Below are 24,064 nucleotides of genomic sequence, written 5' to 3'. Positions count from 1 at the left end.
GAGAGAGAGTGAACAAGCGGGGGGAGCATTAGTCAGAAAGAGGGAGAAGCAGGCCCCTGGCTGAGCAGGGAGCCTGATGTGGGACTCGATCCCAGGACCCCGGGATTATGACTTGTGCCAAAGGCAGATGCATAACTGACTGAGCCATCCAAGTATCCCCAAAATAATATTCTTTTTAAAAAAAATTTTATTTATTTATTTGGCAGACAGCACAAGTAGGCAGAGAGGCAGGCAGGGGGCGGGGGGCGGGGGAGAAGGCACCCCACTGAGCAGAGAGGCCAATGCGGGGCTCGATCCCAAGACCCTGAGATCATGACCTGAGCCGAAGGCAGAGGCTTAGCCCACTGAGCCACCTAGGCGCTCCATAAAAATTATATTCTTTAGAGAGGTTTACATGGTTACCCTTAGGGTAAGGCGAATGGGGGAAAGGGACTAGGAACTGCTATTTTAATTATGTGCAAGAAAAATCTTTATACAAATGTCTTTAAAAGGCAGCAGTACTCTTTTTCAAATACTAAATACCACATAAGGTGGATGAAGATGTTGCGGCCCTGGTGGGGTGGAGGCATCCATGAACAACACACCCATTCTGGACCCATCCTCTGGGTCCGGCTCTTCTCAGGTTACATGGTTGAAACCTTAACACCACTGATGCGGGGGTGTGGTGGTGAATGATGATGCAAGACCCAAAGGGACCTGCCTTCCAATACATCCCTTGTCCTTCCTGGCATTTCTACTACGGAATATCCTTTTTGTTACTGGAGTATTGCCGAAGAGTGAACTCCAAAGGCAGCGATGGTCCTGTGGGCGACCACTGCCTTTGGAGTCAGAAGCCCTGGAGTTAAAGCTCTCCTCTACTTCTTAGCTCAGACTACTAACACATATGTAGATCGGCTTTCTTAACTATAAAACAGAGATTATGCCTTGACTTAACAGGGCTGCGGTGACAACAAATTAAACAACAAAAAAAGTAAACATGCTTTTTAAATCGTGGTGTCTAACTTGCGTGTACAGAAGAGTGTTACTTGCAACTCTCCTGTACTCACACTGCATAACTTTGACTTCTTTCCCCAGTGGCATCCAAAGTCCTTTTGTTGGTGCGTGAGCCAGAAATTCCCTGGCATGTTCATTGCCTGGTACATCTGGTATACAGTCTTCTGGCTTAGTCTCATCTTCCTAAAAAAGGAAACAGTGTGTACACAACATGGCAAAAAAGCCCAGGAATTCTCTCCTACCTGCTTCAGAACACAGCACTGGCTGGCTCTCTCATGGGCTGGACATGCCCATGTCATCCTAAGTCACCCTCTCAAGTACTAGAAAGAAAGACAAATTATATCTGATAGGAAAACCAGAAATAAATGTACCAGAAGAACTATCTCATGAAAATGATATAGCTACTCTAAGAGAGATATTACTAGTATTGTTCACTTAGGAATGATTTGTGAGCTCCAAATCCTGATTCTAGATCACAAAAGTTAGATTCAGATCACAAACTTTTCTGCTACCTTAAAAGCCTTGTGGAATGAAGCAAAGTATAGAGTTAAACAACATTTCCTGAAATAATAAAAATAACGTGTTAAACTAAAAACAATTATTATCCCTTGGAAACCACTGTTACATTTTACAATCTCATACCTGCTGTATATGAAGTGTGTTTTACCACCAAGTAACTTCATTACACAATTAAGGTGCTTTTTTTTTTTAACCATCTGATTGTTTTCAGTTCCCATGAATATTAAATTTATAATGGAAGAAGGTTTTGTAACAATCTTTTCTTTTCACTGAACATGAGCAAGCAGAAAGCTGTTCAGGCCTCCACCGAGCCCTCTAGGTCTCCCTCCCGCAGAGAGACTGGACTCTAGGGCCAGGTGCTGCCAGGGGTGGAGGTGGGTAGGGGGGTGTCCTGCACCAGGGGCCGGACTAGGAGACCTCCCAGTTTCCTCAGAGACTACTGTTCTCTGAGCTAATGATACTCAGGAAACCAGCAGCAAGTCAGAGAAGGAGCAAAGCTGTGAGAAGATGCAGCCACAGCGAGAGAGAGGGAGGGAGAAGGAGACTGATCGCGAGGAACATGTGGGCCTGCCACTGTTTCTTAGGGAACGGACACACGGCTGATTACATTTCTACAAAGGCACAGGCTGGACACAGAAAGCCCAAAGTGTATGAACCGACTGGCATCTGCAGGAAGAAGCAGGGTTCCATAAAAGGACGTTCAAAATCACATGCAACAGGTTTTCATAAAAGTTACTGAGCCTGAGCACTGAGTCAAATATGTCTAAGAGGATGACCAAAGGCACAAACTTCACACTGACCTTGATAAGCCCAGGAGGAGGTTTTTCATAACTAGAAATGAAAAGAAAAAAACATCATCAATCATGTTAACAGGAATGTAACACATTTTAGTGAGCAAAAAGCAACTGCAGGCCAAAATAAAAAGGATATTTTTAGTAAAACCTTAAAAGTACATTAAATCGAAAGCAGTTAATAAAATATGCCCAGCAGTCAGAGATCCCATATAAATAAACTGATGCTACGCCACATCCTGCAGAGATCCAGAGCTGAAATTCACTGAGGGAATAACTAGGTGTCAGAGCACAGTGACTTTATTGTTCAAGAGAAAGCAAGAGATTGCAGGGGAAATGTCAAAGAAGACCTGTGAGCTAATCATGGTTCCAAACTGTCACAGCTGTCAGGTTATTTACCTAGCATAACATCCACTTACTCAACACTGAAGAGGCACATGGTGGGGGGAAGGTTGAGAAATCTTTTCTAACTTGATTGGGGGCAGCATGGGGACCGGGGAGGCAGGAGCAAAGCTGGACGGAAGGGCCTATTGCAGGGGAAGGAAATGGGGTTGGGGTTAATCTGTCCTAGAGGCTTCCTCTCTCATTTCCCTGCAGCTCCTGGTTCAAATCCTGCCCACAACCCTGCCTGCAGAGTGAGTCAACTGCTCCTCTGCTCTGATAGCCTCGGACCCCTGCACGGTACCTGGACAACAGGCAGCATTTAGTAAGAATGCTGCTAGAGTAAGCAGATGTATGATGTGTGGGAATGTACTTTTCTTTTGAGCTCTCAGTACCCCCTCAAGATTCCTAAGGGAACATACATTATGCCTATGCTCCCAATTCATTTTTACTTCCCAACACTCTGCTGGAACTGTCCCTAAGGATTCTGGATTTCAAATCTGGAAAATCAGCACCAAATACTCATGTACATTAAATTTTTTTTTTAAATTGGGCTATAATTTATATGTAACATTATTACTTTTCGGTGTAATCATTCTCATTTTTAAGTACTGTCACACTATTGGGTACCAAACACAGTGGATCCCACCCTCCTCCCTCTACAAAAAAAAATAAACTGAAAAATCAAGCAGGACAACTGAACATCTTAGGTCTTTTCAGTGCCTTTATAAAGCACATTTTACTGGGAGAGGGTATCTGGGCAATGAGGCTGGTTTAAAACTGTGTTTTGACTCCAAAAGCTTGGAAATGTGGGAGTCCCAAAATTGGTGCACACAGGTGGTGACTTCAGAGATGATTGATTTTTTGAGTTTTGTATAGTAAAAATGTCTCACTTTTAGAAAAAATTAATAAATGCTAAAATGGTAAATCATTTATCTAATACCCAAATAGATATTGATTGGGGTTGCCTGGGTGGTTCAGTTGGTTAAGTGGCTGCCTTCTGCTTGGGTCATGATCCCAGGGTCCTGGGATAGAGCCCCACATTAGGCTCCCTGCTCAGCAGAGAACCTGCTTCTCCCTCTCCCTCCACCTGCTGCACTGCCTACTTGTTGTGTACCCTCTCTCTTGTCAAATAAATTTAAAAAATCTTTAAGAACCCAAAACAAATAGATACTGATTATCCTAAAAGGGATGTAGAGCAATATCCAAAATAGTTTTAAAAAGCAGTAGGGTAAAGAACAGTGTATTTGGTGTGCTTCCATTTGTGTGTATGGGGAGAAGGACAATACATGTACATACATGTAAACACAGACATGCCTCATTATGAATAGAATACCTCTGGAAGGATACCTAAGGGAGGGATGTTTATTTTTCACTTATTTATATGCAAATACATCACCTCAAGTTTTTTCTTTACAAAAGAAAAATGAAATTGATGGCAATTTCCTTATACCTCTGTTGGTATAAACCCGGAGTAATTTTCCTCTGAAAGAAGAACCAAAGGTAATTTGAAATTAAGGATAGAAGGGCCAAAAATATGCTATTAGCAAGCTCATTTCTGCTCTAGAGTTATACAGACTGCATTTTTGTTTTATTTATTTATTTATTTTTAAAAAAGATTTTATTTATTTATTTGACAGAGAGAGATCGCAAGCAAGCAGAGAGGCAGGCAGAGAGAGAGGGGGAAGCAGGGTCCCCGCTGAGCAGAGAGCCCGATGTGGGGCCGATCCCAGGACCCCGAGATCATGACCTGACCCGAAGGCAGAGGCTTAACCCACTGAGCCACCCAGGTGCCCCTGCATTTTTGTTTTAAAGTTTCAATGTTATTCCTGTAATTTTTTTCAAGAATTAAATCTCTACTCTAGCTCTATCCAACTTGATATTTTCCTCCTAAAAAAAAAAGAACAGGTACAATAGGGGAAACTAAACTTAATTCTCAGGAAATACTGAAGGTTCACCTTGAAAACTTACTCATTGCAGAAGTAACCAATCAACAATTATTCCAGGCATAGAGCTAAGTATCAGAAGCGAGAACTAAGGGTATAGAAAACTTGCTGTTGTCCAAAATCCCTGGGAAGAGTGAGGCAGTGTACTCCCTAATCCATGGATTTATTTCCCTTGAATAAAGGATATCAAACTCATTATTACATCACATTATTTTTGTTATTTGACTCTCTTTATAACTGTGCAACTGTTTTGCTTTGGGTTTTTGTAGTGGAGAACTCTACATTCCAGCTGTAACATTTTTCAGTTAGAAATGAATGGGCTCTGGGGGTGTTAAAAAGAAAGCCACAGGGCCCAAATGGAGCCACTTAGGCCATGTCACCAAACTGGGCCTTAATATATACTCTAATTACAGTTTCAAACCCCCCCCAATTGTAGTCTTAATCCTCAGCAGGAATTTTCTTATCAGTACCAATAAACTAATCTGTTACATGGGTCCCCTTGATCCCCCCAAAAAAAGAAGAGGTGATCTGCATAAGACTCTCTGCTCTTCCACCTAAGGGAAAGTGAGCTTGCCTGGAACAATCCTTTCTTTTCTTTTGCTAATAAGTTCATTTACCATCCTCCTTACAGAAATCTTCCATTTTCTACGACTCTTTAGAGCATCTCTCTGCTTGCTAGATGGGATGCTGCTGGATTCATGAATCAATTAATAAAGCCAATTAGATCTTCAAATCTACTAGGTTGAATTTTTGTTAGCACGGTAAAATTTTTTTTGGTTTGAATTCTGATTCATTCTCACCGTTGTGTACTTTGGACAAGTTCTTTAATCTTTCAGAGCCTCAATTTCCTCATTGGTGAATATGTCACAGCAAACGTCTCTTTCATCTCTGGAAAAGAACTTCACAATGCTGGCTTCTGCTCCTTCTGTTAAAAGCAAGTCATTGCTCTCTGCAGCGTTATGAGGTAGCTCAGAACCAGAGCACTAGCATGACAAAGGCCTGGATGTGGACCAGCAGAGGAGCCTGGCCATCCCAAGCAAATCTTCACATCTTTTTATAGATCTGCAGCTTTACAGGGATTTGCCAGCTGCTCCTAAGTGGAGGTGGGCAGAGAACTGTCAGTGGACTTCCCACAGTACACCATCCCCAGCTGAGCTTACTGCCTTTCTAGGCCATGGGACTCAGGAGACTCCTCTTTCATATCTGGCTATGGGGATCACTGCCTTTCCCCCCATGTACGTGGGACATTAGAATTCAGCCAAGTCTATCCCCATTCTCTTGTGAGGCTCATGAAATATGCCTTATTACAGGTATTAAACTATCATGTTAAAAATCTCAGAATAAGGAAGGGCAGGCCAGGGACTCTTGATGTCTTTTTTTCTCCAACATCAGTTCCAACATTCTTCCTCATTGATTTCAACAATTGGAAGCTACACCAATTAAGAGGCCGAATTGGGACAATCACCCAGATCTTGTGACATTTGGAGTTCTTTCACTGAGCTGAGCTTTCACCCTGTTCTAAGTCAGCAATGCATTTCTTATATTAGTAACTGTTCATGGGTTAAATAAATTGTGTAAGGGCACATAGCCCAGTGAGCCCCTGTGCTCACTTGTCCATGACTGTTAGTACATGTTTAGCTGGATCCAGTAATTATTCTAGCACTATGTTTGCCACTAGAAAGCAGAGGACTCCAGGAACACTTTAAATTCGGAGCTTGAATACAGTTTAGTTTGGGCACAAATACTGTTGTAAATCTAGTTTTCCCTAAAAATACCTCGCCCAACTTTGCTCATTTATCCTTTTTATTTATTGCAATAAAATTTATATATCATACTTCCCTCTGTTTTGACAATACCCTCCGCAACTCAATGCAAAATACTATGAGGCTAGAGGGAGGTAATAACAAGGACAATGACCTCATGCCCTCTCTGAGGCAGGGGTGGGTTGAGTGTGTGCAGATATTACATGCATGTACGTTTGGTTGTTGATACTGGGAATCCATGCAGCTGCAGATAATTCTAAGGAGGCTTTGAGGGAAAATGTCAAGCTAGGAATCAATATCTGAGCTGAGCCAGGCCCTGACATTCACCAAGTTAATGTAAAACAGAGCTACAGGGTTTTTGTTTTTTAAGATTTTATTTATTTATTTGACAGAGATCACAAATAGGCAGAGAGATAGGCAGAGAGAAAGAGGGTGAAGCAGGCTCCCTGCTAAGCAGGGAGCCCGATATGGGGCTCAATCCCAGGACCCTAAGATCATGACCTAAGCCAAAGGCAGAGGCTTAACCCCCTGAGCCACTCAGGCGCCCCTAGCTACAGGGCTTTTTATCACAGATTTTAGCAAGGACAAGCCTCCATCATCTGGTTTGCAGACCAGGAATCACTGTTACAGCAGAAGACTTCCCCTGTCTATGCTCAGTGGCACCCAGGCACCAGACTGGCTAGGCCCTCCTTATTTCTGGCCAGGGACTGAACTGAGAGAGACCCAGAAGCCAGAGAGACAGGAAGCAAATTCTGAGGCTGGGTGTCTCTGTACTCAAAGAGTATTCCAAACTCTTCAAGATATTTATACCTCTTCTATAAGGAGGAATACATAAGCATTTCAGTTCAGATCTGTGCCTTAACCTTGTAAACCTCCAGGGAAGGACTCATTTTAATACTTCAGAATGGCTGCAAATTATAGAAACACTTAATGATTTAATGTTTTCTTTATCCTGACCCTCTTTTTATGCACCAGCTTTAAAGACCCTTCAGAACAGATTAACTATTGGAGGTTATAGGAGTTGGGAGAACAGACCAAGGGAAAAGTGAAATGTTTTTCTTTGGCCCTTCTCTTAAGATGTGAAAGAAAACAACTTTAGTGAGTGTGATATTGCAACTTATAATAAGAAATATATTTTTGGTCTTCACTGTTCTGGCACAGTTCCTAAAAACCTTGTAATTTCTGTATAAAGGCTGTAAGAGCATCTTTTCTTATAATATTTAGTTTTGTTCCTAGTTCCTGAAATAGGTCCAGAGCTATAAAGGTGAAAAGTTTTTATTCATAATAAACCCCTTTCAACCAAACTGTTTATGTCAATGAGGTGACTTTTGCAAACCTCCTAAAGATGAGGCCTGCTTGCCAGGGGAACCAATTCTGTGATAAGAGGGTTGGAACTTTCAGCTCTACCTCCAGGGAGATTGAATTAATCACCAATGGCCACTGATTAATCAATAATGCTAATGTAACGAAGACTCTATTAAAAAAACCCAAAACAACCCAGGGGTGCCTGGGTGGCTTAGTTAAGCGTCTGCCTTCAGTTCAAGTCATGATCCCAGGGTCTTGGGATTGAGCCCCAGGTAAGTCTCCTCACTGAGCAGGGAGCCTGCTTCTCCTCCTCCTGTTTGTGCTCTCTCTTGCTGTCTCTGTCTCAAATAAATAAAATCTTAAGAAGACAAAATAAGAACAACAAAAACCAAAAACCCAAAAATGGATTTCAGAGATTTCAAGTTTGAATAGTTGGAGGTGTGGCATATCGGAAGAGGACATGGAAACTCCCTGCCCCGTCCCACACGCCTTACCCTATGTATCTGCTTCATCTGGCTGCTCCTGAGCTATATATAACCTTTTATAATATATCAGTAATCAAGTAAATAAAAATGTTTTCCTGAGTTCTATGATCTGCTCTAGCAAATTAACCAAACTAGAGGAGGGTGCTGGGGGAACCTTTGTTGTACAGAACCTCTGCTGTACAGAGGTTGTTAGAAGCAACATAGACTTGTGACTGGCACCTAAAGCGTGTGCAGAGGGGCAGTCTTATGAGATTGAGCCCCTGACCTGAAGGTTCTGACACTGACTTCAGCTAGACAATGTCGGAATTAAATCTGTAAGACGTATACTTGGTGTCCTCTGAGAAAAGGAAAATTTCTTAGTGGTGCTGGAAAGCTCCCACACAGAGTAGTGCTCTGAGTGTAGTATGAGTGTAGAAAAGGAAAACAGGAGTGTTTTTTCCCTTATAGCAGATTAAGGATGAGAAATGCCATGAATCATTACAGCAAAGAAAATTTCCCTTTGGCTTCATCTCTGGATGCTTCCAAATAAGGATTGTGATGGAGGCTTCTCCACTCTCATCCTCACCATTGTTAATCCAGAGTTCTTCTAAAGGGACAGAGGAGGACTTAGTCCTTGAAGAAGACTTAGTCCCTAAGTTGTTTTGGGTATAAACAGAATTAACTTTTTAGATCTATTTCCAGAGCAATTACTTCCACTATTTTCTGGTGGAAAGCTGTGGCATGCCATATGCTTATGCCTCTCTTTTAGCCAGAATAATGGAAATTTGCCTATATTAGGAAGGTGATACAGTCCCCCATCAGCCATTTATTAGAAACATTAATGCTATCTTTTATAGACTGGGACTTAAGGGACCTTGGAAGGGAGGAGGTAACATCTTCATCAACACCCAGTAATCCAACAATACTTTCTTTGGCCACAGGAGGTGTACAAATAACATAAGGCCAAACTAAAATCCATATTCCTAAAAAATATGTAAAAGTTTTTGCCTAAGTGGAAAAGGAATGTGATAAGAACTACACATTTTGAAATCTCTTATTAGCAATGGACGTCTCTAAAAAGTCCACTTTACAACTGTTTCTCCAAATTTAAAGGAACATGGTTGATGTTTTTTCTGAGGGCTTCACAATTCTTTAGTTTATGTAACATGTCAAAAAAGATATCTCTCAAAGTCTAAAGTAACATTTAACTATTAAAAACAACAGATCTTGGGGGTGCCTGGCTGGCTTAGTCGGTAGAGCATACTGACTCATGATCTCAGGGTTTTGAGTTTGAGCCCCATGCTGGGTGTAGAAATTACTTAAACAAACAAACAAACAAACAAACAAAAACCAACCAGCCAAAAATGGGAGTGTGTTTATTATACAGTTGTCCTTTGCACTGTCACAGTTGAGAGGTGTGCACACTTTGTAGTTAATCCTTAGAAGTAAAAAAAAAAAAAAAAAAGTTCACGGAGGTCCATTATTTTGTACCATCTGTGAAGCCTTGCTAATATATTATTCAGATTATATTAAGTTTCTCTGAGCAGTATGAAGACCAAATTTAGATAAGAGAGGAGAAACCTTTATCTTCCCAACTGGGAAAGGGGAAAGAAATCTTTATTTTGCCAAGTATCTTGTATTCCTGAGTGCTGGCATAAGATTTCTTTTAGAAAAGTCCTTCATGTAAGCATACTCAATTCCAGTTGTTCCCATAGCTCACTCCTATGGGATGGAAGGCAGAGATGAAATTGCCACACATATATATATAGAATCTCCATTCTGTTATGTTGAGTAGACAAGGGACACTTGAATAATAGGGTTGGAGCATGGTTAGAGCACAGGGTGGGTGACTCAGATGCCTGTGGGGTCCTGGCAGGTACGGACAAAGGGTAAGAAAAGGTAAGGTCAAGTGTAAGAAGCTGACCAGAGGAGTATTAGGGGACCTACTGAAGGCAACCAGGGGGTAAAAGAATTTGAATTCAATTTTTAAAAAACCACTTTGGGGCTTCCCATTTTACATGGCTGGCTGGCTAACTTAGTTATTTGTCTTCCTTTTCATTGCAGTCTGATACCCCTACAGTGAGACTTACCAGTCAATAAACCACCACTTTTACATTCTCTCTCTCTCCCAACTGCTCCCTTCAAAATAGCTTTATAATGCCTCACTCTTAATGGGGGGAGATCCAAGGATCCCTGAACATTAGGGAAAAAACCTCTCAGTAAAAGAAATCACAGAAAAAGGCGAGAAGAAACAGACAACAAAGAAGAAAGTAAATGAAAAAAGAAAAAATGAGTATCCTCAAAGATCATAGATTTGTTATTGAGGAAATAATAGGATGCTATGAGAAAAAGAATTCCCAGAACAAGAAGCTCTTCAAAGTTAAAAATTGAAACTTAAAAGTGCAATGGTGGAAGGATTAGAAACTAAATCTTACAGAAAGTAGAATGAAGGGGCATGTGCGTGGCTCAGTCATTAGGCATCTGCCTTCAGCTTAGGTCATGATCCCGGCGTCCTGGGATCCAGCCCCATATTGGGCTCCCTGGTCAGTGGGGAGCCTGCTTCTCCCTCTTCAGCCCCCTGTGCTTGTGTTTCCTTTCTTGCTATCTTTCTGTCATAAATGAATAAAATCTTAAAAAAAAAAAAAGAAAGTAGAATGAAAAGAGGATCAAAGAAGTCTAAAAGTAAGAAAAAACAAAATGGAGGAAAGGAAATTAAAACACAGATCATATATGAATATTAAATACCCATGAAGTATCGAGAAAATAAAAAAAAAGTCTGAAATCTGGTGAGAAGTAGTTCACATCATGAAACTGCAAGGGACACCTGGGTGGCTCAGTTAAGTGTCCGACTCTTGATTTCAGCTCAGGTCATGATCTCAGGGTTGTGAGACTGAGCCCTACATCAGGGTCCCCGCTCAGTGTGGAGTCTGCTGGAGATTCTCTTCCTCTTCCACTCCCTCCATGCATGCTCTCTTTCTAAAATAAATAAATAAATCTTTAAAAAAAAACCCTGCAAAATACTAAATATAAAGGATTCTTTAAAGCTTGCAAAAGGGGAGCTAGAACAAGTTCTTTACAAAAGAAAAGGAATCAGAATGGCATCAGATTTCTCCACAATACTGGGAGCTAGGAAATGGTGGCATACCACCTTTAAAAGCAAGTGAAAATAATTTCTAGCCTAGAATTCTATACCTAGCCCATCTACCTTTCATGTTTGAGGGTAGGATAAAGGCATTTTCAGATATGTAAAGACTCAACAAATTTACCCCAGTGCATTTTTTAAAAAAGATTTTACCCATTTATTTGTCAGAGAGAGAGAGAGAGAAAGAGAGAACGAGCACAAGCAGGGGGAGCAGCAAGCAGAAGGAGATGTGGGACTCCATCCCAGGACTCAGGGATTATGACCCGAGCCAAAGGCAGACCCAGCACCCTGCCCCAATGCACTTTTTATAGTAAATAACATAATATACTCGAACAAAATGAGGTAAAGAGAGAAAGAGGAAGACACAGGGTCCAGAAATAGGGTACAAGACTGAAGAGTGATGAAGGCAGTTTTACAACAGGTCTAGAATGTAACCAAAGTGTACTGGAGAACAGAAGGAAGATTCTCGGTTTTAAAAATGAACAAACTGATGGCTGTCTGATAGGTAGGAACGTGTAGAAAAAATACTCTTAGCTTTTAAAGCCTTTCAAATAAAATTAGCTGCAGGTAATAGGAAGTTCAGGCAAATGAAAAAAAATCGAGGCACGGGGGGCCTGCGCGGCTCAGTGGATTAAGGCTCTGCCTTTGGCTCAGGTCATGGTCTCAGGGTCCTGGGATCCAGCCCCACATCAGGCTCTCTGCTCGGCAGGAAGCCTGCTTCCCCCCCACCCCCTCTCTGTTTGCCTCTCTGCCTACTTGTGATTTCTGTCAAATAAATAAATAAAATCTTAAAAAAAAAATCGAGCTTATTAGCTAGATGAAAAACAACAATTGTGCTAGAAAGCAAAACAAATCACAGAACACCTTTTGGCTCAAATGTAAACAATACCGAATAGTTAAAATAATGTTAATACCAACTATTGAGTTAGCAAAAATTATAAGGGACCTATATTAGAAGGATGGATGCAAGAATGGTAGGGAAAGAAAACTAAAACCTCATGTATGTGACATGAGGTTTACAGGTAATGTTTATTGTTCAATCTAAAAAAGCAGCTTAAGCATATAATTTGGAAATAAGTAGTTAAGTCCTAGAAGAAAAAAACTGTTTCCTTATTATAAACTTGGTTGGAGGGAGGGTTGAAGGGAGTGTATGGGTGACTACAGAACAGGGATGTGAACCACTACTTTTTGAAATTAGTGTCTTAGTATTATTTGATGTTTAAATTAAAGTATTACTCTAACAATAAAAGTCCCTGAATTAGCCAAACCAAATATGTCAGCAGCCCAGAAAGTTTAAATCCCTGTAGTGGAAAAATCCAACTGATTTGGGAATCAGACGCTTGGGTCCCTCTTTAGTTTTGCTTGTTTACAGGTCAATGTATCCTTGATCAAGTTATTTAACTGCTGAACCTGCATTTCCTCATCTGCAAAAGGAGGTTATAATCTCTCTGACATCTATGAGTGCTCTGTGAGCTACAAAATAAATGTATAGTGTTAACCACTATCTGGTGTCCCACTGTTAAAGATACCCAGGGTCAGACTGGGCTGTGTGAAGCTCAGGCTTGTACTCGGGAAAGATATTTGAACATCTGCATTGCATAGGACAGGACCACAGAGGGCCCAAAGGGGCCAGGACTGTGGGCACTAGCAATGTAGCGCCTGTATCCTGCAACCACTGACTTACTGGGGTGAAATTCAGCTCAAGGGTCACACTGAAAAGAGCAGGCCAGCCTCCAACAGTGCAATGCATTTTGTGTCAAAGCTCCCAGGTTAATTATAAAGAATCTGAGTCCTTTGAGGACTTTTCCTTACATCATCATCTTAGCTTAGGTAATGCAAGTGCCTGAAATAGAATCGAAGTATGTATGGAAGAACTCCGTGAGCACCAATCTTACAAGTCGGCCCGCTAACTACAGAAAGACAGAATCACAGAAAAGAACTGGAAGGTCATGAATCCACCTCCCACCTGAGGTTTCAGTCTCCTTTACAACCCGCCCTCCTCCCGCGGCTTCCAGACTCTCTCCCGGATCCCGCTGGAGCTGGGGGCGCACCGCGCCCCTTTCAGTCAGGCCATGCTGACCAGCAACCCCAGGAGACTCTCGTCCTAATTCTTTTGGCTGAGCTGGAATTGGCCTCTTTGTAGCCCCCACCCTTCTTGCTGGTAAAAGCCCTCAGAGCTAAAGAGAACAAGTCTCCACTCTTCCATCTTTGGGATCTTTAGGGACAGGTCCGTCACCCCATTCTCCAGCCCTCCCCTCCCCACCGCACTAACGGTAGAGGACGGCGTGTTCTCTTCCCTTCTCAGAGGCAGATGAAGAGAATGGGGGGTTTATCCGGTGCCCGGCGGGCCCCGTGAACCGACCACCCTGAAAGGGCAGGACGGCAGCGCTCACCGCACCTGCCGCGTGTTCAGTTCCCAGTTCCCCACCCAGCGACCACGAAGTGCCGCACGGTCCTCAGCGCCAGGCAGAGCCGCGGCCGCACGACCTCGGGCGGGGAATAAAGCCCGAGCTCCCCTGCCGGGCCAGGCCGCTCGGCTCGCCGGGGAACGGCCCTTCCCTCCCCACGGAGGCGCGACTGCAAGTCCGGGCGCCAGCGCCGCACGGGTCCCCGGGAACCCAGCCTCCCGCGCCCCCGCGGCGCCGGCTCACCGCGACCCAGCGCCTTTCGGAGGAGCGGGGGCGGCGGGGACTCACAAGGACTCCAGGTGCTTGAGCTGCTGCAGCTGCTGCGCGTCGTGCCGCCGCCGCTTCTGCTCCCGGCGCCGCTGCAGCTCCTGCTCTGCCGGCTCCCGCGGCCGCCGCACGCCCCCGGCCCCCGCATCGTCGCGCCCCGGCCGGGACGACATCGCGGCCCGCGCTGCTGAGGTGGCCCGGCGGCGCACCTCAGGCGGCTGAGGCGGCGAAGACGGCACTTCCTCCACGCCGCGGCCGGCCGGCCCCGCAGCGCCCCCTCTCGCCGCCCGCCCGGGTAGGGCCCGCTGTCCCTGCCGAGGCCTCGTGGTCCCCGCCTCCGGTCAGGCCTCCCCGCCGCCTCCCGTGTAGGGGCCCCAAGTCCGCGCTGGGAGCTCCCGGGCCCCGCCGCTAGGCCGACCGGGGTCGGAGCGCGCCCCCTGGCGGCGGCCGCGAGCGGGGCGGTGGAGGTCCGCGGGACAGCCGGGAAGCCCCGCCCCCTCGCGCGCGCCCCTCCCCTGGGAGGACCCGGGGACCCGAACCGGGAGGCTTTGCAGCCCCCCTGGCTAGACACTGGCTGCTGCTACTTGGTGCTGGGATTAACCCAGCTTTGAAGAAAACAAGACACTCAGAGAAATTCCCTGATTTTCCAGCGCTTGGTTAAGACAGTCAGCCTGCAGTCTATCTTGACAAGGTTTGGGTGCTGCACGGAAGTCTAAAGACACTGAGCGCTTTTTATGTGCTCGTCACTGAACTGAGCCAGTAAGAAAAGTTGATTTAGGGGCGCCTGGGTGGCTCAGTGGGTTAAAGCCTCTGCTTTCGGCTCAGGTCATGATCCCAGGGTTTTGGGATCCCTGCATCGGGCTCTCTGCTCAGCAAGGCGCCGGCTTCCCTTCCTCTCTCTCTCTGCCCGTGTCTCTGCCTACTTGTGATCTTTCTCTCTCTGTGTCAAATAAATAAATAAATGAATAATCTTAAAAAAAAAAAAAGAAAAGTTGATTTAATTTTTAAAAACTTACTAAGTGCTGTTATTACTTGTATGTATTACCCTTCTCTCGGAGGCCGAGAGAGTTAAATAACATGCCCAAGGATGCAGCAGTAGAAGTCATGAAGCCAGGCTGCGAATTGTTAAAGTGCTTAACTAGGTTGTATTTTGTAAATGCATCTGATATGTGAAGTTCCGCTCACTATTTAGCTTGAACATAATGGAAGAAACCACAAAGGAAGTAAAAGTAACAGGATAGGGAATATTCCCCTCAAATGTGGCGTTCAATATGATTAATACTTAAGGTATATAAGGAGTTCCTTCGTATTTATTAAAGAAAATCCAAATGAAGTAATGCACAAGGGCTGTGAACAGAAACACAGTATTACACTGATATGTCCTAGAGCTTGGGAATCAGGTTCTCCCCCTGGAGGTAAGAACTGGTGCATAAAGCATCTAGTAGATGATGCAAGTTACTTGAACCAGTCAGCGCCCCATAAATACCCTGGCTGTGAGGTTTAAGTCTGGTTTTCCGGGTCTCCTAGAGGTTTGATGAACTACCTGATTCCATTAAAACTAGTTTTTGTTTAACCAGATAGAATGGATTCTGTTGTCTGTGACTAAAGAACTCTGTCAGAGACAATGATTGCAAAGTTACTTTTTTTTTTAAGGATTTATTTTACAGAGAGAGAGAGAGATCACAAGCAGACAGGGTTGCCGGCAGAGAGAGAGGGAGAAGCAGGCTCTCCACTGAGTGGGGAGCCTGATGTGGGGCTCGATCCCAGGACCCCAGGATCATGACCTGAGCAGAAGGCAGCTGCCTAACTGACTGAGCCACCCAGGTGCCCCAGTTTTGTTTTTTTTTTTTTTTTTTAAGATTTTTATTTATTTGAAAGCAAGAGAGAGAGCATGGCGGGAGTGGGGGTTTGTAGGACCAGAGTGGGAGGGAGAAGCAGAAGCAGACTCCGGGCTCATGCGGCACTCCATCGGAAAACCCTGGGATCGTGACCTGAGCCAAAATCAAGTCGGTTGCCTAATAACTGAGCCACCTAGGTGCCCCACAAAGTTAGTGTTTAAAATCAACCTGGATGTCCTGATACTAAAGGAATATAATGGTAGTATAATTCATTATTTAGAAACATAAGGTTTTCTTCTTACACTTTAGAACCTCTTACAGTTCTCACACATGAGAAGTGAAGATACTCAATAACTCAGTCTGTGAATGGTGAAGTTCTTGGTCCCAGTTTGTGTGCAAGACCCTGCTACTGGTGTGATTCCCCATATCTGAGCACTTCTCGTCTATGTTTGAGGTGAGCTTTCCTGGGTCCTGATAGTATCAGGGCCCATGGAGTCTCCTGAGCAAGAACCCACTCACTAATGGTCATAGGCCTCAGGCACCCAAGCTTGGCCAGCCGCCAAAGCCACCCCAGGAGGGAAGGAAGCATTCCAGTCATTTGGTTGGTGTGAGCCCCTCAGATTTATATCTGGTATGCACTAGGGAGTCGTCTGAACTCTGTGGAGAGCTAGAAGATGTAAGGTTATAAAGGTGAAGGAAAGAGCTAATAAAATTTTCAAAAACATTCATTTATTCATTCATCAAACACTGAATTAGACCTGCTGTGTGAATGTGTTCTGAATCCGGAGGAGAAACCTGTCTCTGCCTTTGCGGAGCTTACATAAGAAAATTGCTGAACTGACAATTACCCATATCTTAAAATTTCAGTTATGATCAGTTCTATGAAGATGTATAGGGGTACCTATTCTAGTGGCGGTCCACGAAGCCTTCCATGGGGAAGGGAAATATCAGCAGAGTAGAAGCTGGTGGAGCAAAGGAAAGTATCCCAAGAGGCAGAGTAGCCTGTGGAAAAGGGGCTTCATGTACAGAAGAAATTGACAGAGAAGGTAAGTGTGGGGCTGAAGCCTGGGGAGCAAGGAGAAGACTGATGAAATGAGGCCGGAGAGGGAGACCGGACAAGACTGTCCAGGATCCTGTAGACCTTGTGAAGTACTGGATTTTATAGTAAGTGTGGTAGGAAGGTAATGAAGAAAGCAAAGTTGGAAGAAGTCATTATCATACTGGAATTTTAAACATTTCTCTAGCTACCACATGGTCCCATACTATGTGATGCTACACATATTCTGCAGCTATTGATGTGCCAAATATGCCTTTATGACATTCATTCATTCTAGAAATATTGATTTGGACTGATAAATGCTATGTTCATGTTGTTCAAATTTGGGGTCAAGAGTCATTAGAGGATTGTGAAATCCACTCAGGGAATTGGCAGCAATATCATAAACTATTAAATAAAAAAGGAAAGAATAGAAAGTAGTAGTATCAGAGGGCATCACATGCAAATAAGTTAGGTATTATCTTTCTAAATTAATTTTGCCCTATGAGTTAAAGCAAAAAATAATTGAGATCTGTGTTGTGAATATTTAACGATCCAACATGCTTCATATAGTGTCTGGCACATATATTTATTGTGTGCCTGGCTCAATAAATAATTGGCCTTGATAACACGTATAGTCCTTTATGTCTCTAATATGCATGAAGTTTAAAAAAAATAACATCTGGTGGGTGGGCAGTTCTGTTGCTTTGGGGTTACTTGATGGATCTCTGCGGTTAGTTAACTCTGCTGGGTTTGGTTGGTCTAAAATGACCTTACTCATGTGTCTAGAGGAGCAGTGGAGATGACCTGACATGTTTCTCCTCATTCAGCAAGCTTCTACAGGTCAGTCACATAGAAGTGGTTGCAGTATCTTCAAGAGAAGCATGTGAGGGAGAAGCACGTTTCGAAGCTTCGCTTGCATTATATTTACTAATGTTTCATTGACCAAAGCAAGTTAAATTTAGATTTAAGGGTAGAGCTACAAAGTCACATTGTAAAGAAATGGCCATACAAAGATGGAAAAAAACTACAGCTATTTTTTTTTTAAACTCTTACACTCATTAGGAGGAATTATGGCACCCAGCTGTTGAAAATAAGCTTTCTATGCCAGAAATGATAAGTTACCTGAGATTTCCCAGCAAATAGTATTCTTCACACTGTCCCATGCTGTCAGTGAAATAGAATGAATTTGGTTATCAACCCTTCCTCCTGTCACAAGGAATATGTTTTTTCGTTCTTGTTGCTTTTGTTGTTGTTGTTTTTTTAATTAAGTAGTTACATATCTTGGTGGGTTGAAATATAAATTGGTAGTTCAAGATAATTTTTTCTTTGTCCTTCTCTCTTTCTTTTTTTTTAGTAGGTTCCATGTCCAGCATCAAGGCCAATGTAGGACTTGAACTCATTCATTATACTCAGATCAAGACCTGAGTTTAGATACAGTCAGCTGTTTAACCAACTGAGCCACCCAGGAACCCTCAAGGTAACTTTCACGTAATTATTTTCATACAGTATTTTATTCTATTATTAAAAAAAAAACCTTTTATTCTAGGGGCACCCCTTTGGTTTTGAAAACAAAGATGAAAAAAAAGTTTTAAAAAAAGGGGCATTATTATGTTCAATTGTAAAATTGAACATTTACATACCTATATGCCAGATAATCCACTCTAAGGTCTATGCTAAAGAGAGAGCTGCACAAGGGATCAGGAGCCACGTATAAAAACCTCAGAGCAGCACGGTTTCTCCTAGGAAAAGATAAGCACCTGGAAATTGTTCAAATGCTCCACCGCCTCCACGATGTTGCTCTTCCGCCCCTGTCGTCCTCTTCAAGGTGAATGTGTCCTGGGCCAGCACCACCCAGCCACCGGGGCTCGCACACTGGCTCTCGCTCCTGCCGCCCGGCCACCGCCGCCTGGTCCATACCTTGGCCTCCTTGGCCTTGGAGCGGGAAAAGTAACTGCTTCTGGAGGATGAGAAGCGCGAGCCCGCGGAGGAGCGCGGACGCTCCGCCCCTCCTGAGCGAGCCTCGCCCCCGCACGAAGCCCCACCCCGCGCGCTGACACGCGGGACGGGGAAGGCGTGGGGGGGCGTGGTCTGCGTCCACAGCGGAGGCGGGAATCTGGTCCTCCTCGGACCCTATTTCTGAGGAACTGTCCAAGGACGGAAAGGGAATGTTATTAATTATCTCTGTGCTAATGAGGACCGGGAATGGTCCACTCCAGCCCTCTCCTTTAGAAATCTGATCTCGACCGGACCCAAGCAGGAAAAGTCTTCCGCCTTCCACCCTTCTCAGCCGCTCTGGACTACAACCCCCAGAAGGCGTCGGAACACGGCTGACTGACTTGCGCAGCGGCGTTCGTTGTAAAGTGCTATGACAACAGGGCAAAGACGGCTTGGAGTTAGGCGGGAGTGGGGAGTTGTCTCTTCCGCCGTTGCTGTCCTCTGTCTGCTACATCCCACTGATTGCCTCCCTCACCATTTCCTCCTCTTTGTGAGAAGCAGGACTTGTCGTTGTTGTGGCCTGCGTGGTCTCTTCCAAGGGATTGATGCCGTTTTACCTGCGTGTCTCCGGGGTTGACACAGAAAGGATGCAGGTTTACTCCTTGTGGGTGTCGCTCCAACTCTGTGAGGTTGGTGGTGCTCCCTGGTGAGGCTCTTTCTCTCCGTCTGGGACGTGGAACAAGTTGGAGCAGGGGAACGACAGGGAGTAGTGAAGCGAGGGGTTGCTTTGCTCTGCACCCTCCATTCTTGCTCTCGTCGTTTCCGCCCTGGGACCCTGGCAGGCGTTCTTCAAGGGAAATCTCCGGAGAGTTCGAGGAAAGGTGGGGCAGGACCCACCTGATTCAGCATCAGGTAAGAGTATGACCGAAATTAAACACTGGGAGCGTAAATGCCCTTTTTGTGTTTTGTTTTGTGGGCAAGATCGATCCGCTGATGCCATGGAATGGTTTGGGGGGATTATTTGGATGATACGTTTCTTAGGAATGATGTCTGCATTAAAAATAAAACGCAACTAGGAGCACAACGTGTGAAAATCTTGTGAACATTTTTGAGAAAGGCTGATAACATTTTTTCAAGATTCCATTCAGGAATGTCACGTGGTGCACAAGCATCCTCTTCCCATGACACTTCAACAGGTCTTGTGAGCCAATGGTCAAAGCAGTTCTCAGCCTGTGACTGCAGTAGGATGCATGCACTAATACCCTCTAATTCTTGTAATAGGATCATTGCTTCTCCTTCTCTCTCTATATTGCAGACCACAGCAGTTTAGATAAACTGAGCTGATTTTTATCAGCATTTCCTTTCCCTAATTAAGTCCTACAATTGACTTCAAATTCCTGGAGAAATTCATAGTTTTTGTTTTGTTTTTGCCACCTTACTTTTACTTTAAACATGAAACCACATCACACACCTACACAACTTGAAGATGCTAGGAGGAAAACCATGGGTCGTAACTAAGGTTGTTAGAAATATGTAAAGAGAATAATTGCAGAGATTTTTGTGTGTGTGTTTGTGTGTGAATAGACTAAATCCTTATTTAGAAGAATTAAAAAAAACTTGCAAATAATTTATAAATTGAGTTTAAGGAATTTTTCGTTTTGTGGAATTGTGTGTAATTGCTCTTAAAGTACAACCACACACTTACATTTATGGTACAAGTTCTTGGTGGAAGCATTTATTGAAGGGGAAAAAATCCTGTATCATAGTATATAGTAGTTGTTAATGTTTTACATGTTTTGATGTATGTAGCAAGTCTCATCCCTCAGAGTAAAGACTTTCAAATATTTCTCAAAAATTATTGAAACAAAAAAATATTGAAATACATGATGTTATTATAAAACATCCCTGTCAATTAACATTTCATTGAAAGATTACTGTCATTTAAAAATTTTTTAATATTTTAAAAAAGATTTTATTTATTTATTTGACAGGTAGAGATCATAAGTAGGCAGAGAAGCAGGCAGAGAGAGAGAGGGGGATGCAGGCTCCCCGCTGAGCAGAGAGCCCGATGTGGTCCTTGATCCCAGGACCCTGAGATCATGACCTGAGCCTAAGGCAGAGGCTTAACCCACTCAGCTACCCAGGTGCCCCTGTCATTTTTTTTTTAAATGTCCCATTTAAATATTCAATCCAGAAGTTCAGACTGGCATGGTTCAGAGTACATTCCACCACCACCACTTCTATTACTACTACTAAGTTACTAATGACATTTATTTGACACTTAAATTGAGTACATCCTACAGTTAAGCAGTTACATGTGTTAGGCTATTTATCTTACCACCCCCCAGAACAATTAGGTGATTAGAAGGTGAGGGACTTGTTTAAAGTCACTCTTCTGACGTATGGAATGGAAAAGGGAACCCAGATATGTTTAACTCCCTCTCCTGTGCTCTTTTGTCTTCTGTGTCTTTTACTGAAAATTTTAATACTGACTGCTTATAATATTGTCTTCAAAAGCAGCATTCTTCTAATTCTTTATACACTTGTCATTTTTCTTGCCCCGGATGACCTGATTCCTACTTTCCAAAATTTGAGTAAGCACTAGAATGACCCGGAGAAAGCAAAACTGCAAATATGAACAACAGTGTCAGCAGCTTAGCCTCCTAATTCTAGTATCTGCCTTCTAATCCACATATTCTCTCTCTCTCTCTCTCTCTCTCTTTTTTTGAAAGGGAGAGAGAAGGGGAGGGGTGAGGGGGTAGGGAGAGAGAGAAAGAGAAAAAGAAATAATTTTAAGCAGTTTCTGCGCCCAGTGTGGAACCAAACTCGGGGCTCAATCTCACAACCCTGAGATCATGACCTGAGCTCAAGTCAAGATTGGATGTTAAACAGATTGAGCAACCCAGGTGCCCCCACATTTTCTTTCCATAGGATTCTTGGGGTAATCTTCGTTGCAGCAATTCTTCTAGTCATCCTTCTATGTTGTAGGACTAGGCCAATGGGGTGTTAAAACATCCATATCTTAAATGAAGACTAAATCTCAGTAAATTTATTTTAAAAGATTTTATTAATTTTTTTGACAGAGAGAGATCACAAGTAGGCAGAGAGGCAGGCAGAGAGAGAGAGGGAAGCAGGCTTTCCCCTGAATGGGGAGCCCAATGTGGGGCTCTATCCCAGGACCCTGAGATGATGACCTGAGCTGAAGGCAGAGGCTTAACCCACTGAGCCACCCAGGCACCCCTAAATCTCAGTAAACTTTGCTGTGGAAGATAATGTATGTGAGTAAGTATTAAAAACAAGGAAATGTTAAGTGTGGAAGAGTATTTCTGGAGTTTAGGGGATAAAGAGATTATCTTCTGTTTATTCTAATGAGACATAAGAAACCAATCACTTGTGGTCATAGGTATGGACCTTTTAAAACCTACAAATAATTGTTTTCTAGTCACCCTTTAAAAATTAAATTAGGTGGGAGTGCCTGGGTGGCTCAGTTGGTTAAGCATCTGCCTTCAGCTAAGGTCATGATCCCAGGGACCTGGCATCCACCCCTGTGTGGGGCTCCCTGCTGATTGTCCCTCTGTTCTCCACCCCTCATGTTCTCTCTCTCTCAAATAAATAAAATTAAAAAAAATTTTATTTAGGTGTATGAAAATACTTTCTTGCAGTTTTAACTTGCTGTGATTTCAATTAGTATCAACAGAGTATATCATTTTAGTCTTTGTGGGGTGTTTAGGACTTTGGAGTAGACAGCCTGCTTTGGGATGCTACTTCTGTTACTTACTAGTTGTGACCTCTTGGGTAGGTTTTTAACCTCTCTGTATTCAGGGATACCTGAATAGTAGTACGTGCCTTTTACTTCGGAGTTCTGTTTTGAAGATTAAAATAGAGTATTTGCAAAGCACTTAGAACACTGCCTGGGACTTAGTAAATGATTAGTAAGTGTTAGCTATTATTTTCCTTTTTAGTGAAGGGAGATGATAGCTATTGAAAACCTGATTTTTGGTTATTGTTTTTCATTTACTTAAAACAGAAAATCACTGAGGACCTGGAAATCTACATTGAATGAATAGGGGATAAAATGCAAATCCTTGTTTCTTATTTTTATTCAAGGCAGTTAACTAAACCAAATGAAAAAGCAGTTCATGCATATTTAATATTTTGTTATTCAGCATACTTTTTTGTTTTTGTAACAGGAAGTCCAAGTTTCACAGCTGAAAAATGTCTCTTGTTTCTCCTATATAATTTGTATAGTTCAGTGTTACTTTTGTGTATTCACAGATATGTGCAACCATCACTTGCATTGCAGTCAATTTTAGAATATTTTCATCACCTCAGAAAGACTCCTCGCCTCCTTTACCTGTAACTCTCCTATCCTTTTCTTCCCACTGGACCAAAGCAGCACTAATTTACTTTCTGTCTGTATGGATTTGCCTATTATATACATCTTATTTATTTATTTATTTGTATGCTTATTTTTAGTTGAAGTAATAGTAATACAATATTTCGTTTGAGATGTATTCTATACATCATATATAAACAGAATCATAAAATATGTTGTCTTTAGTGACTGGCTTCTTAGAATAATGTTTTCAAGGTTCAGCCAAGGTGTTGTAGTATATGTCAGTACTTTTTTATTGCTGAATAACATTCCATTTTATGGATCTGCCAACATTGTGTTTATATATTCATCAGTTGGTAGATATTTGGATCATTTCTACCTTCTGAATAGTATGAATAATGCTAATATAAATTTTCATGTGTAAGTTTTTATGTGGACTTATGTTCTCATTTCTCTTGCAACCTTGAACTGGAATTAGTGGATCATATGATTGCTCTATGTTTAATTGTTTGAGGAGTTGCCAGATCACTTTCCAAAGTGGTCATACCATTGTACATTCCCACCAGCCATGTATGAGCTTGTTGATTTTTCCACATCTTTGCCCAAACTTGTTTCTATCTGACTTTTTGATTCCAGCTATCATAGTGGGTTTGAAGTGGTATCTCATTGTAATTTTGATTTCCATTTCCCTGTTGGCTAATGATGCTGAGCATCTTTTCTTGTGTTAATCAGCCATTTGTATATCTGGCTTGGAGAAATATTTATTCAGATTCCTTGTCCATTTTTAACTGGGTTTCTGTCTATTATTGAGTCATAAGTGTTCTTTGTATGTTACAGATATGTGTCTTTAAAAAAATTTTTTTTTTATTTATTTGTGAGAGAGAGAGTGGGAGCATAAGCTGGAGAAGAGGCAGAGGGGGAGGGAGAAGCGGGCTCC

At 42.9% G+C, this 24,064-nt stretch overlaps 2 protein-coding genes across 6 annotated transcripts in view; one reads left to right on the top strand and one right to left on the bottom strand.

Annotated features, from left to right (window-relative positions):
* The window catches only part of LOC116876041 (retinitis pigmentosa 9 protein), a 191,274-nt gene extending 177,096 nt beyond the window's left edge, over positions 1–14,178 (bottom strand). For all 4 annotated transcript variants that reach the window (XR_004384307.1, XR_004384311.1, XM_032871995.1 and 1 more), the window contains exons 1-3: positions 14,001–14,178; positions 2,313–2,343; positions 1,047–1,176 (exon numbers count right to left, since the gene is read on the bottom strand). Coding sequence is in view for 2 of the 4 variants with exons in the window: in XM_032871995.1 (XP_032727886.1) it covers positions 1,047–1,176; positions 2,313–2,343; positions 14,001–14,152 (313 nt within the window). In the remaining 2 variants the exon portion in view is untranslated. The remainder of the gene's footprint in view (positions 1–1,046; positions 1,177–2,312; positions 2,344–14,000) is intronic.
* Positions 14,179–19,131: 4,953 nt separating this feature from the next.
* Positions 19,132–24,064, top strand: part of BBS9 (Bardet-Biedl syndrome 9) — a 453,073-nt gene continuing 448,140 nt past the window's right edge. The window contains exon 1 of one of the 2 annotated variants that reach the window (XM_032871845.1): positions 19,132–19,703. The gene's annotated coding sequence lies outside the window, so the exon portion shown is untranslated. The remainder of the gene's footprint in view (positions 19,704–24,064) is intronic. The other variant, XM_032871835.1, reaches the window with a different exon arrangement.

The sequence above is a fragment of the Lontra canadensis genome, unplaced genomic scaffold (assembly GCF_010015895.1).
Source record: "Lontra canadensis isolate GAN:19392208 unplaced genomic scaffold, GSC_riverotter_1.0 scaffold2, whole genome shotgun sequence".
In the NCBI taxonomy this organism is placed as follows: domain Eukaryota; kingdom Metazoa; phylum Chordata; class Mammalia; order Carnivora; family Mustelidae; genus Lontra; species Lontra canadensis.
This window is presented reverse-complemented; position numbering and strand designations above follow the sequence as displayed.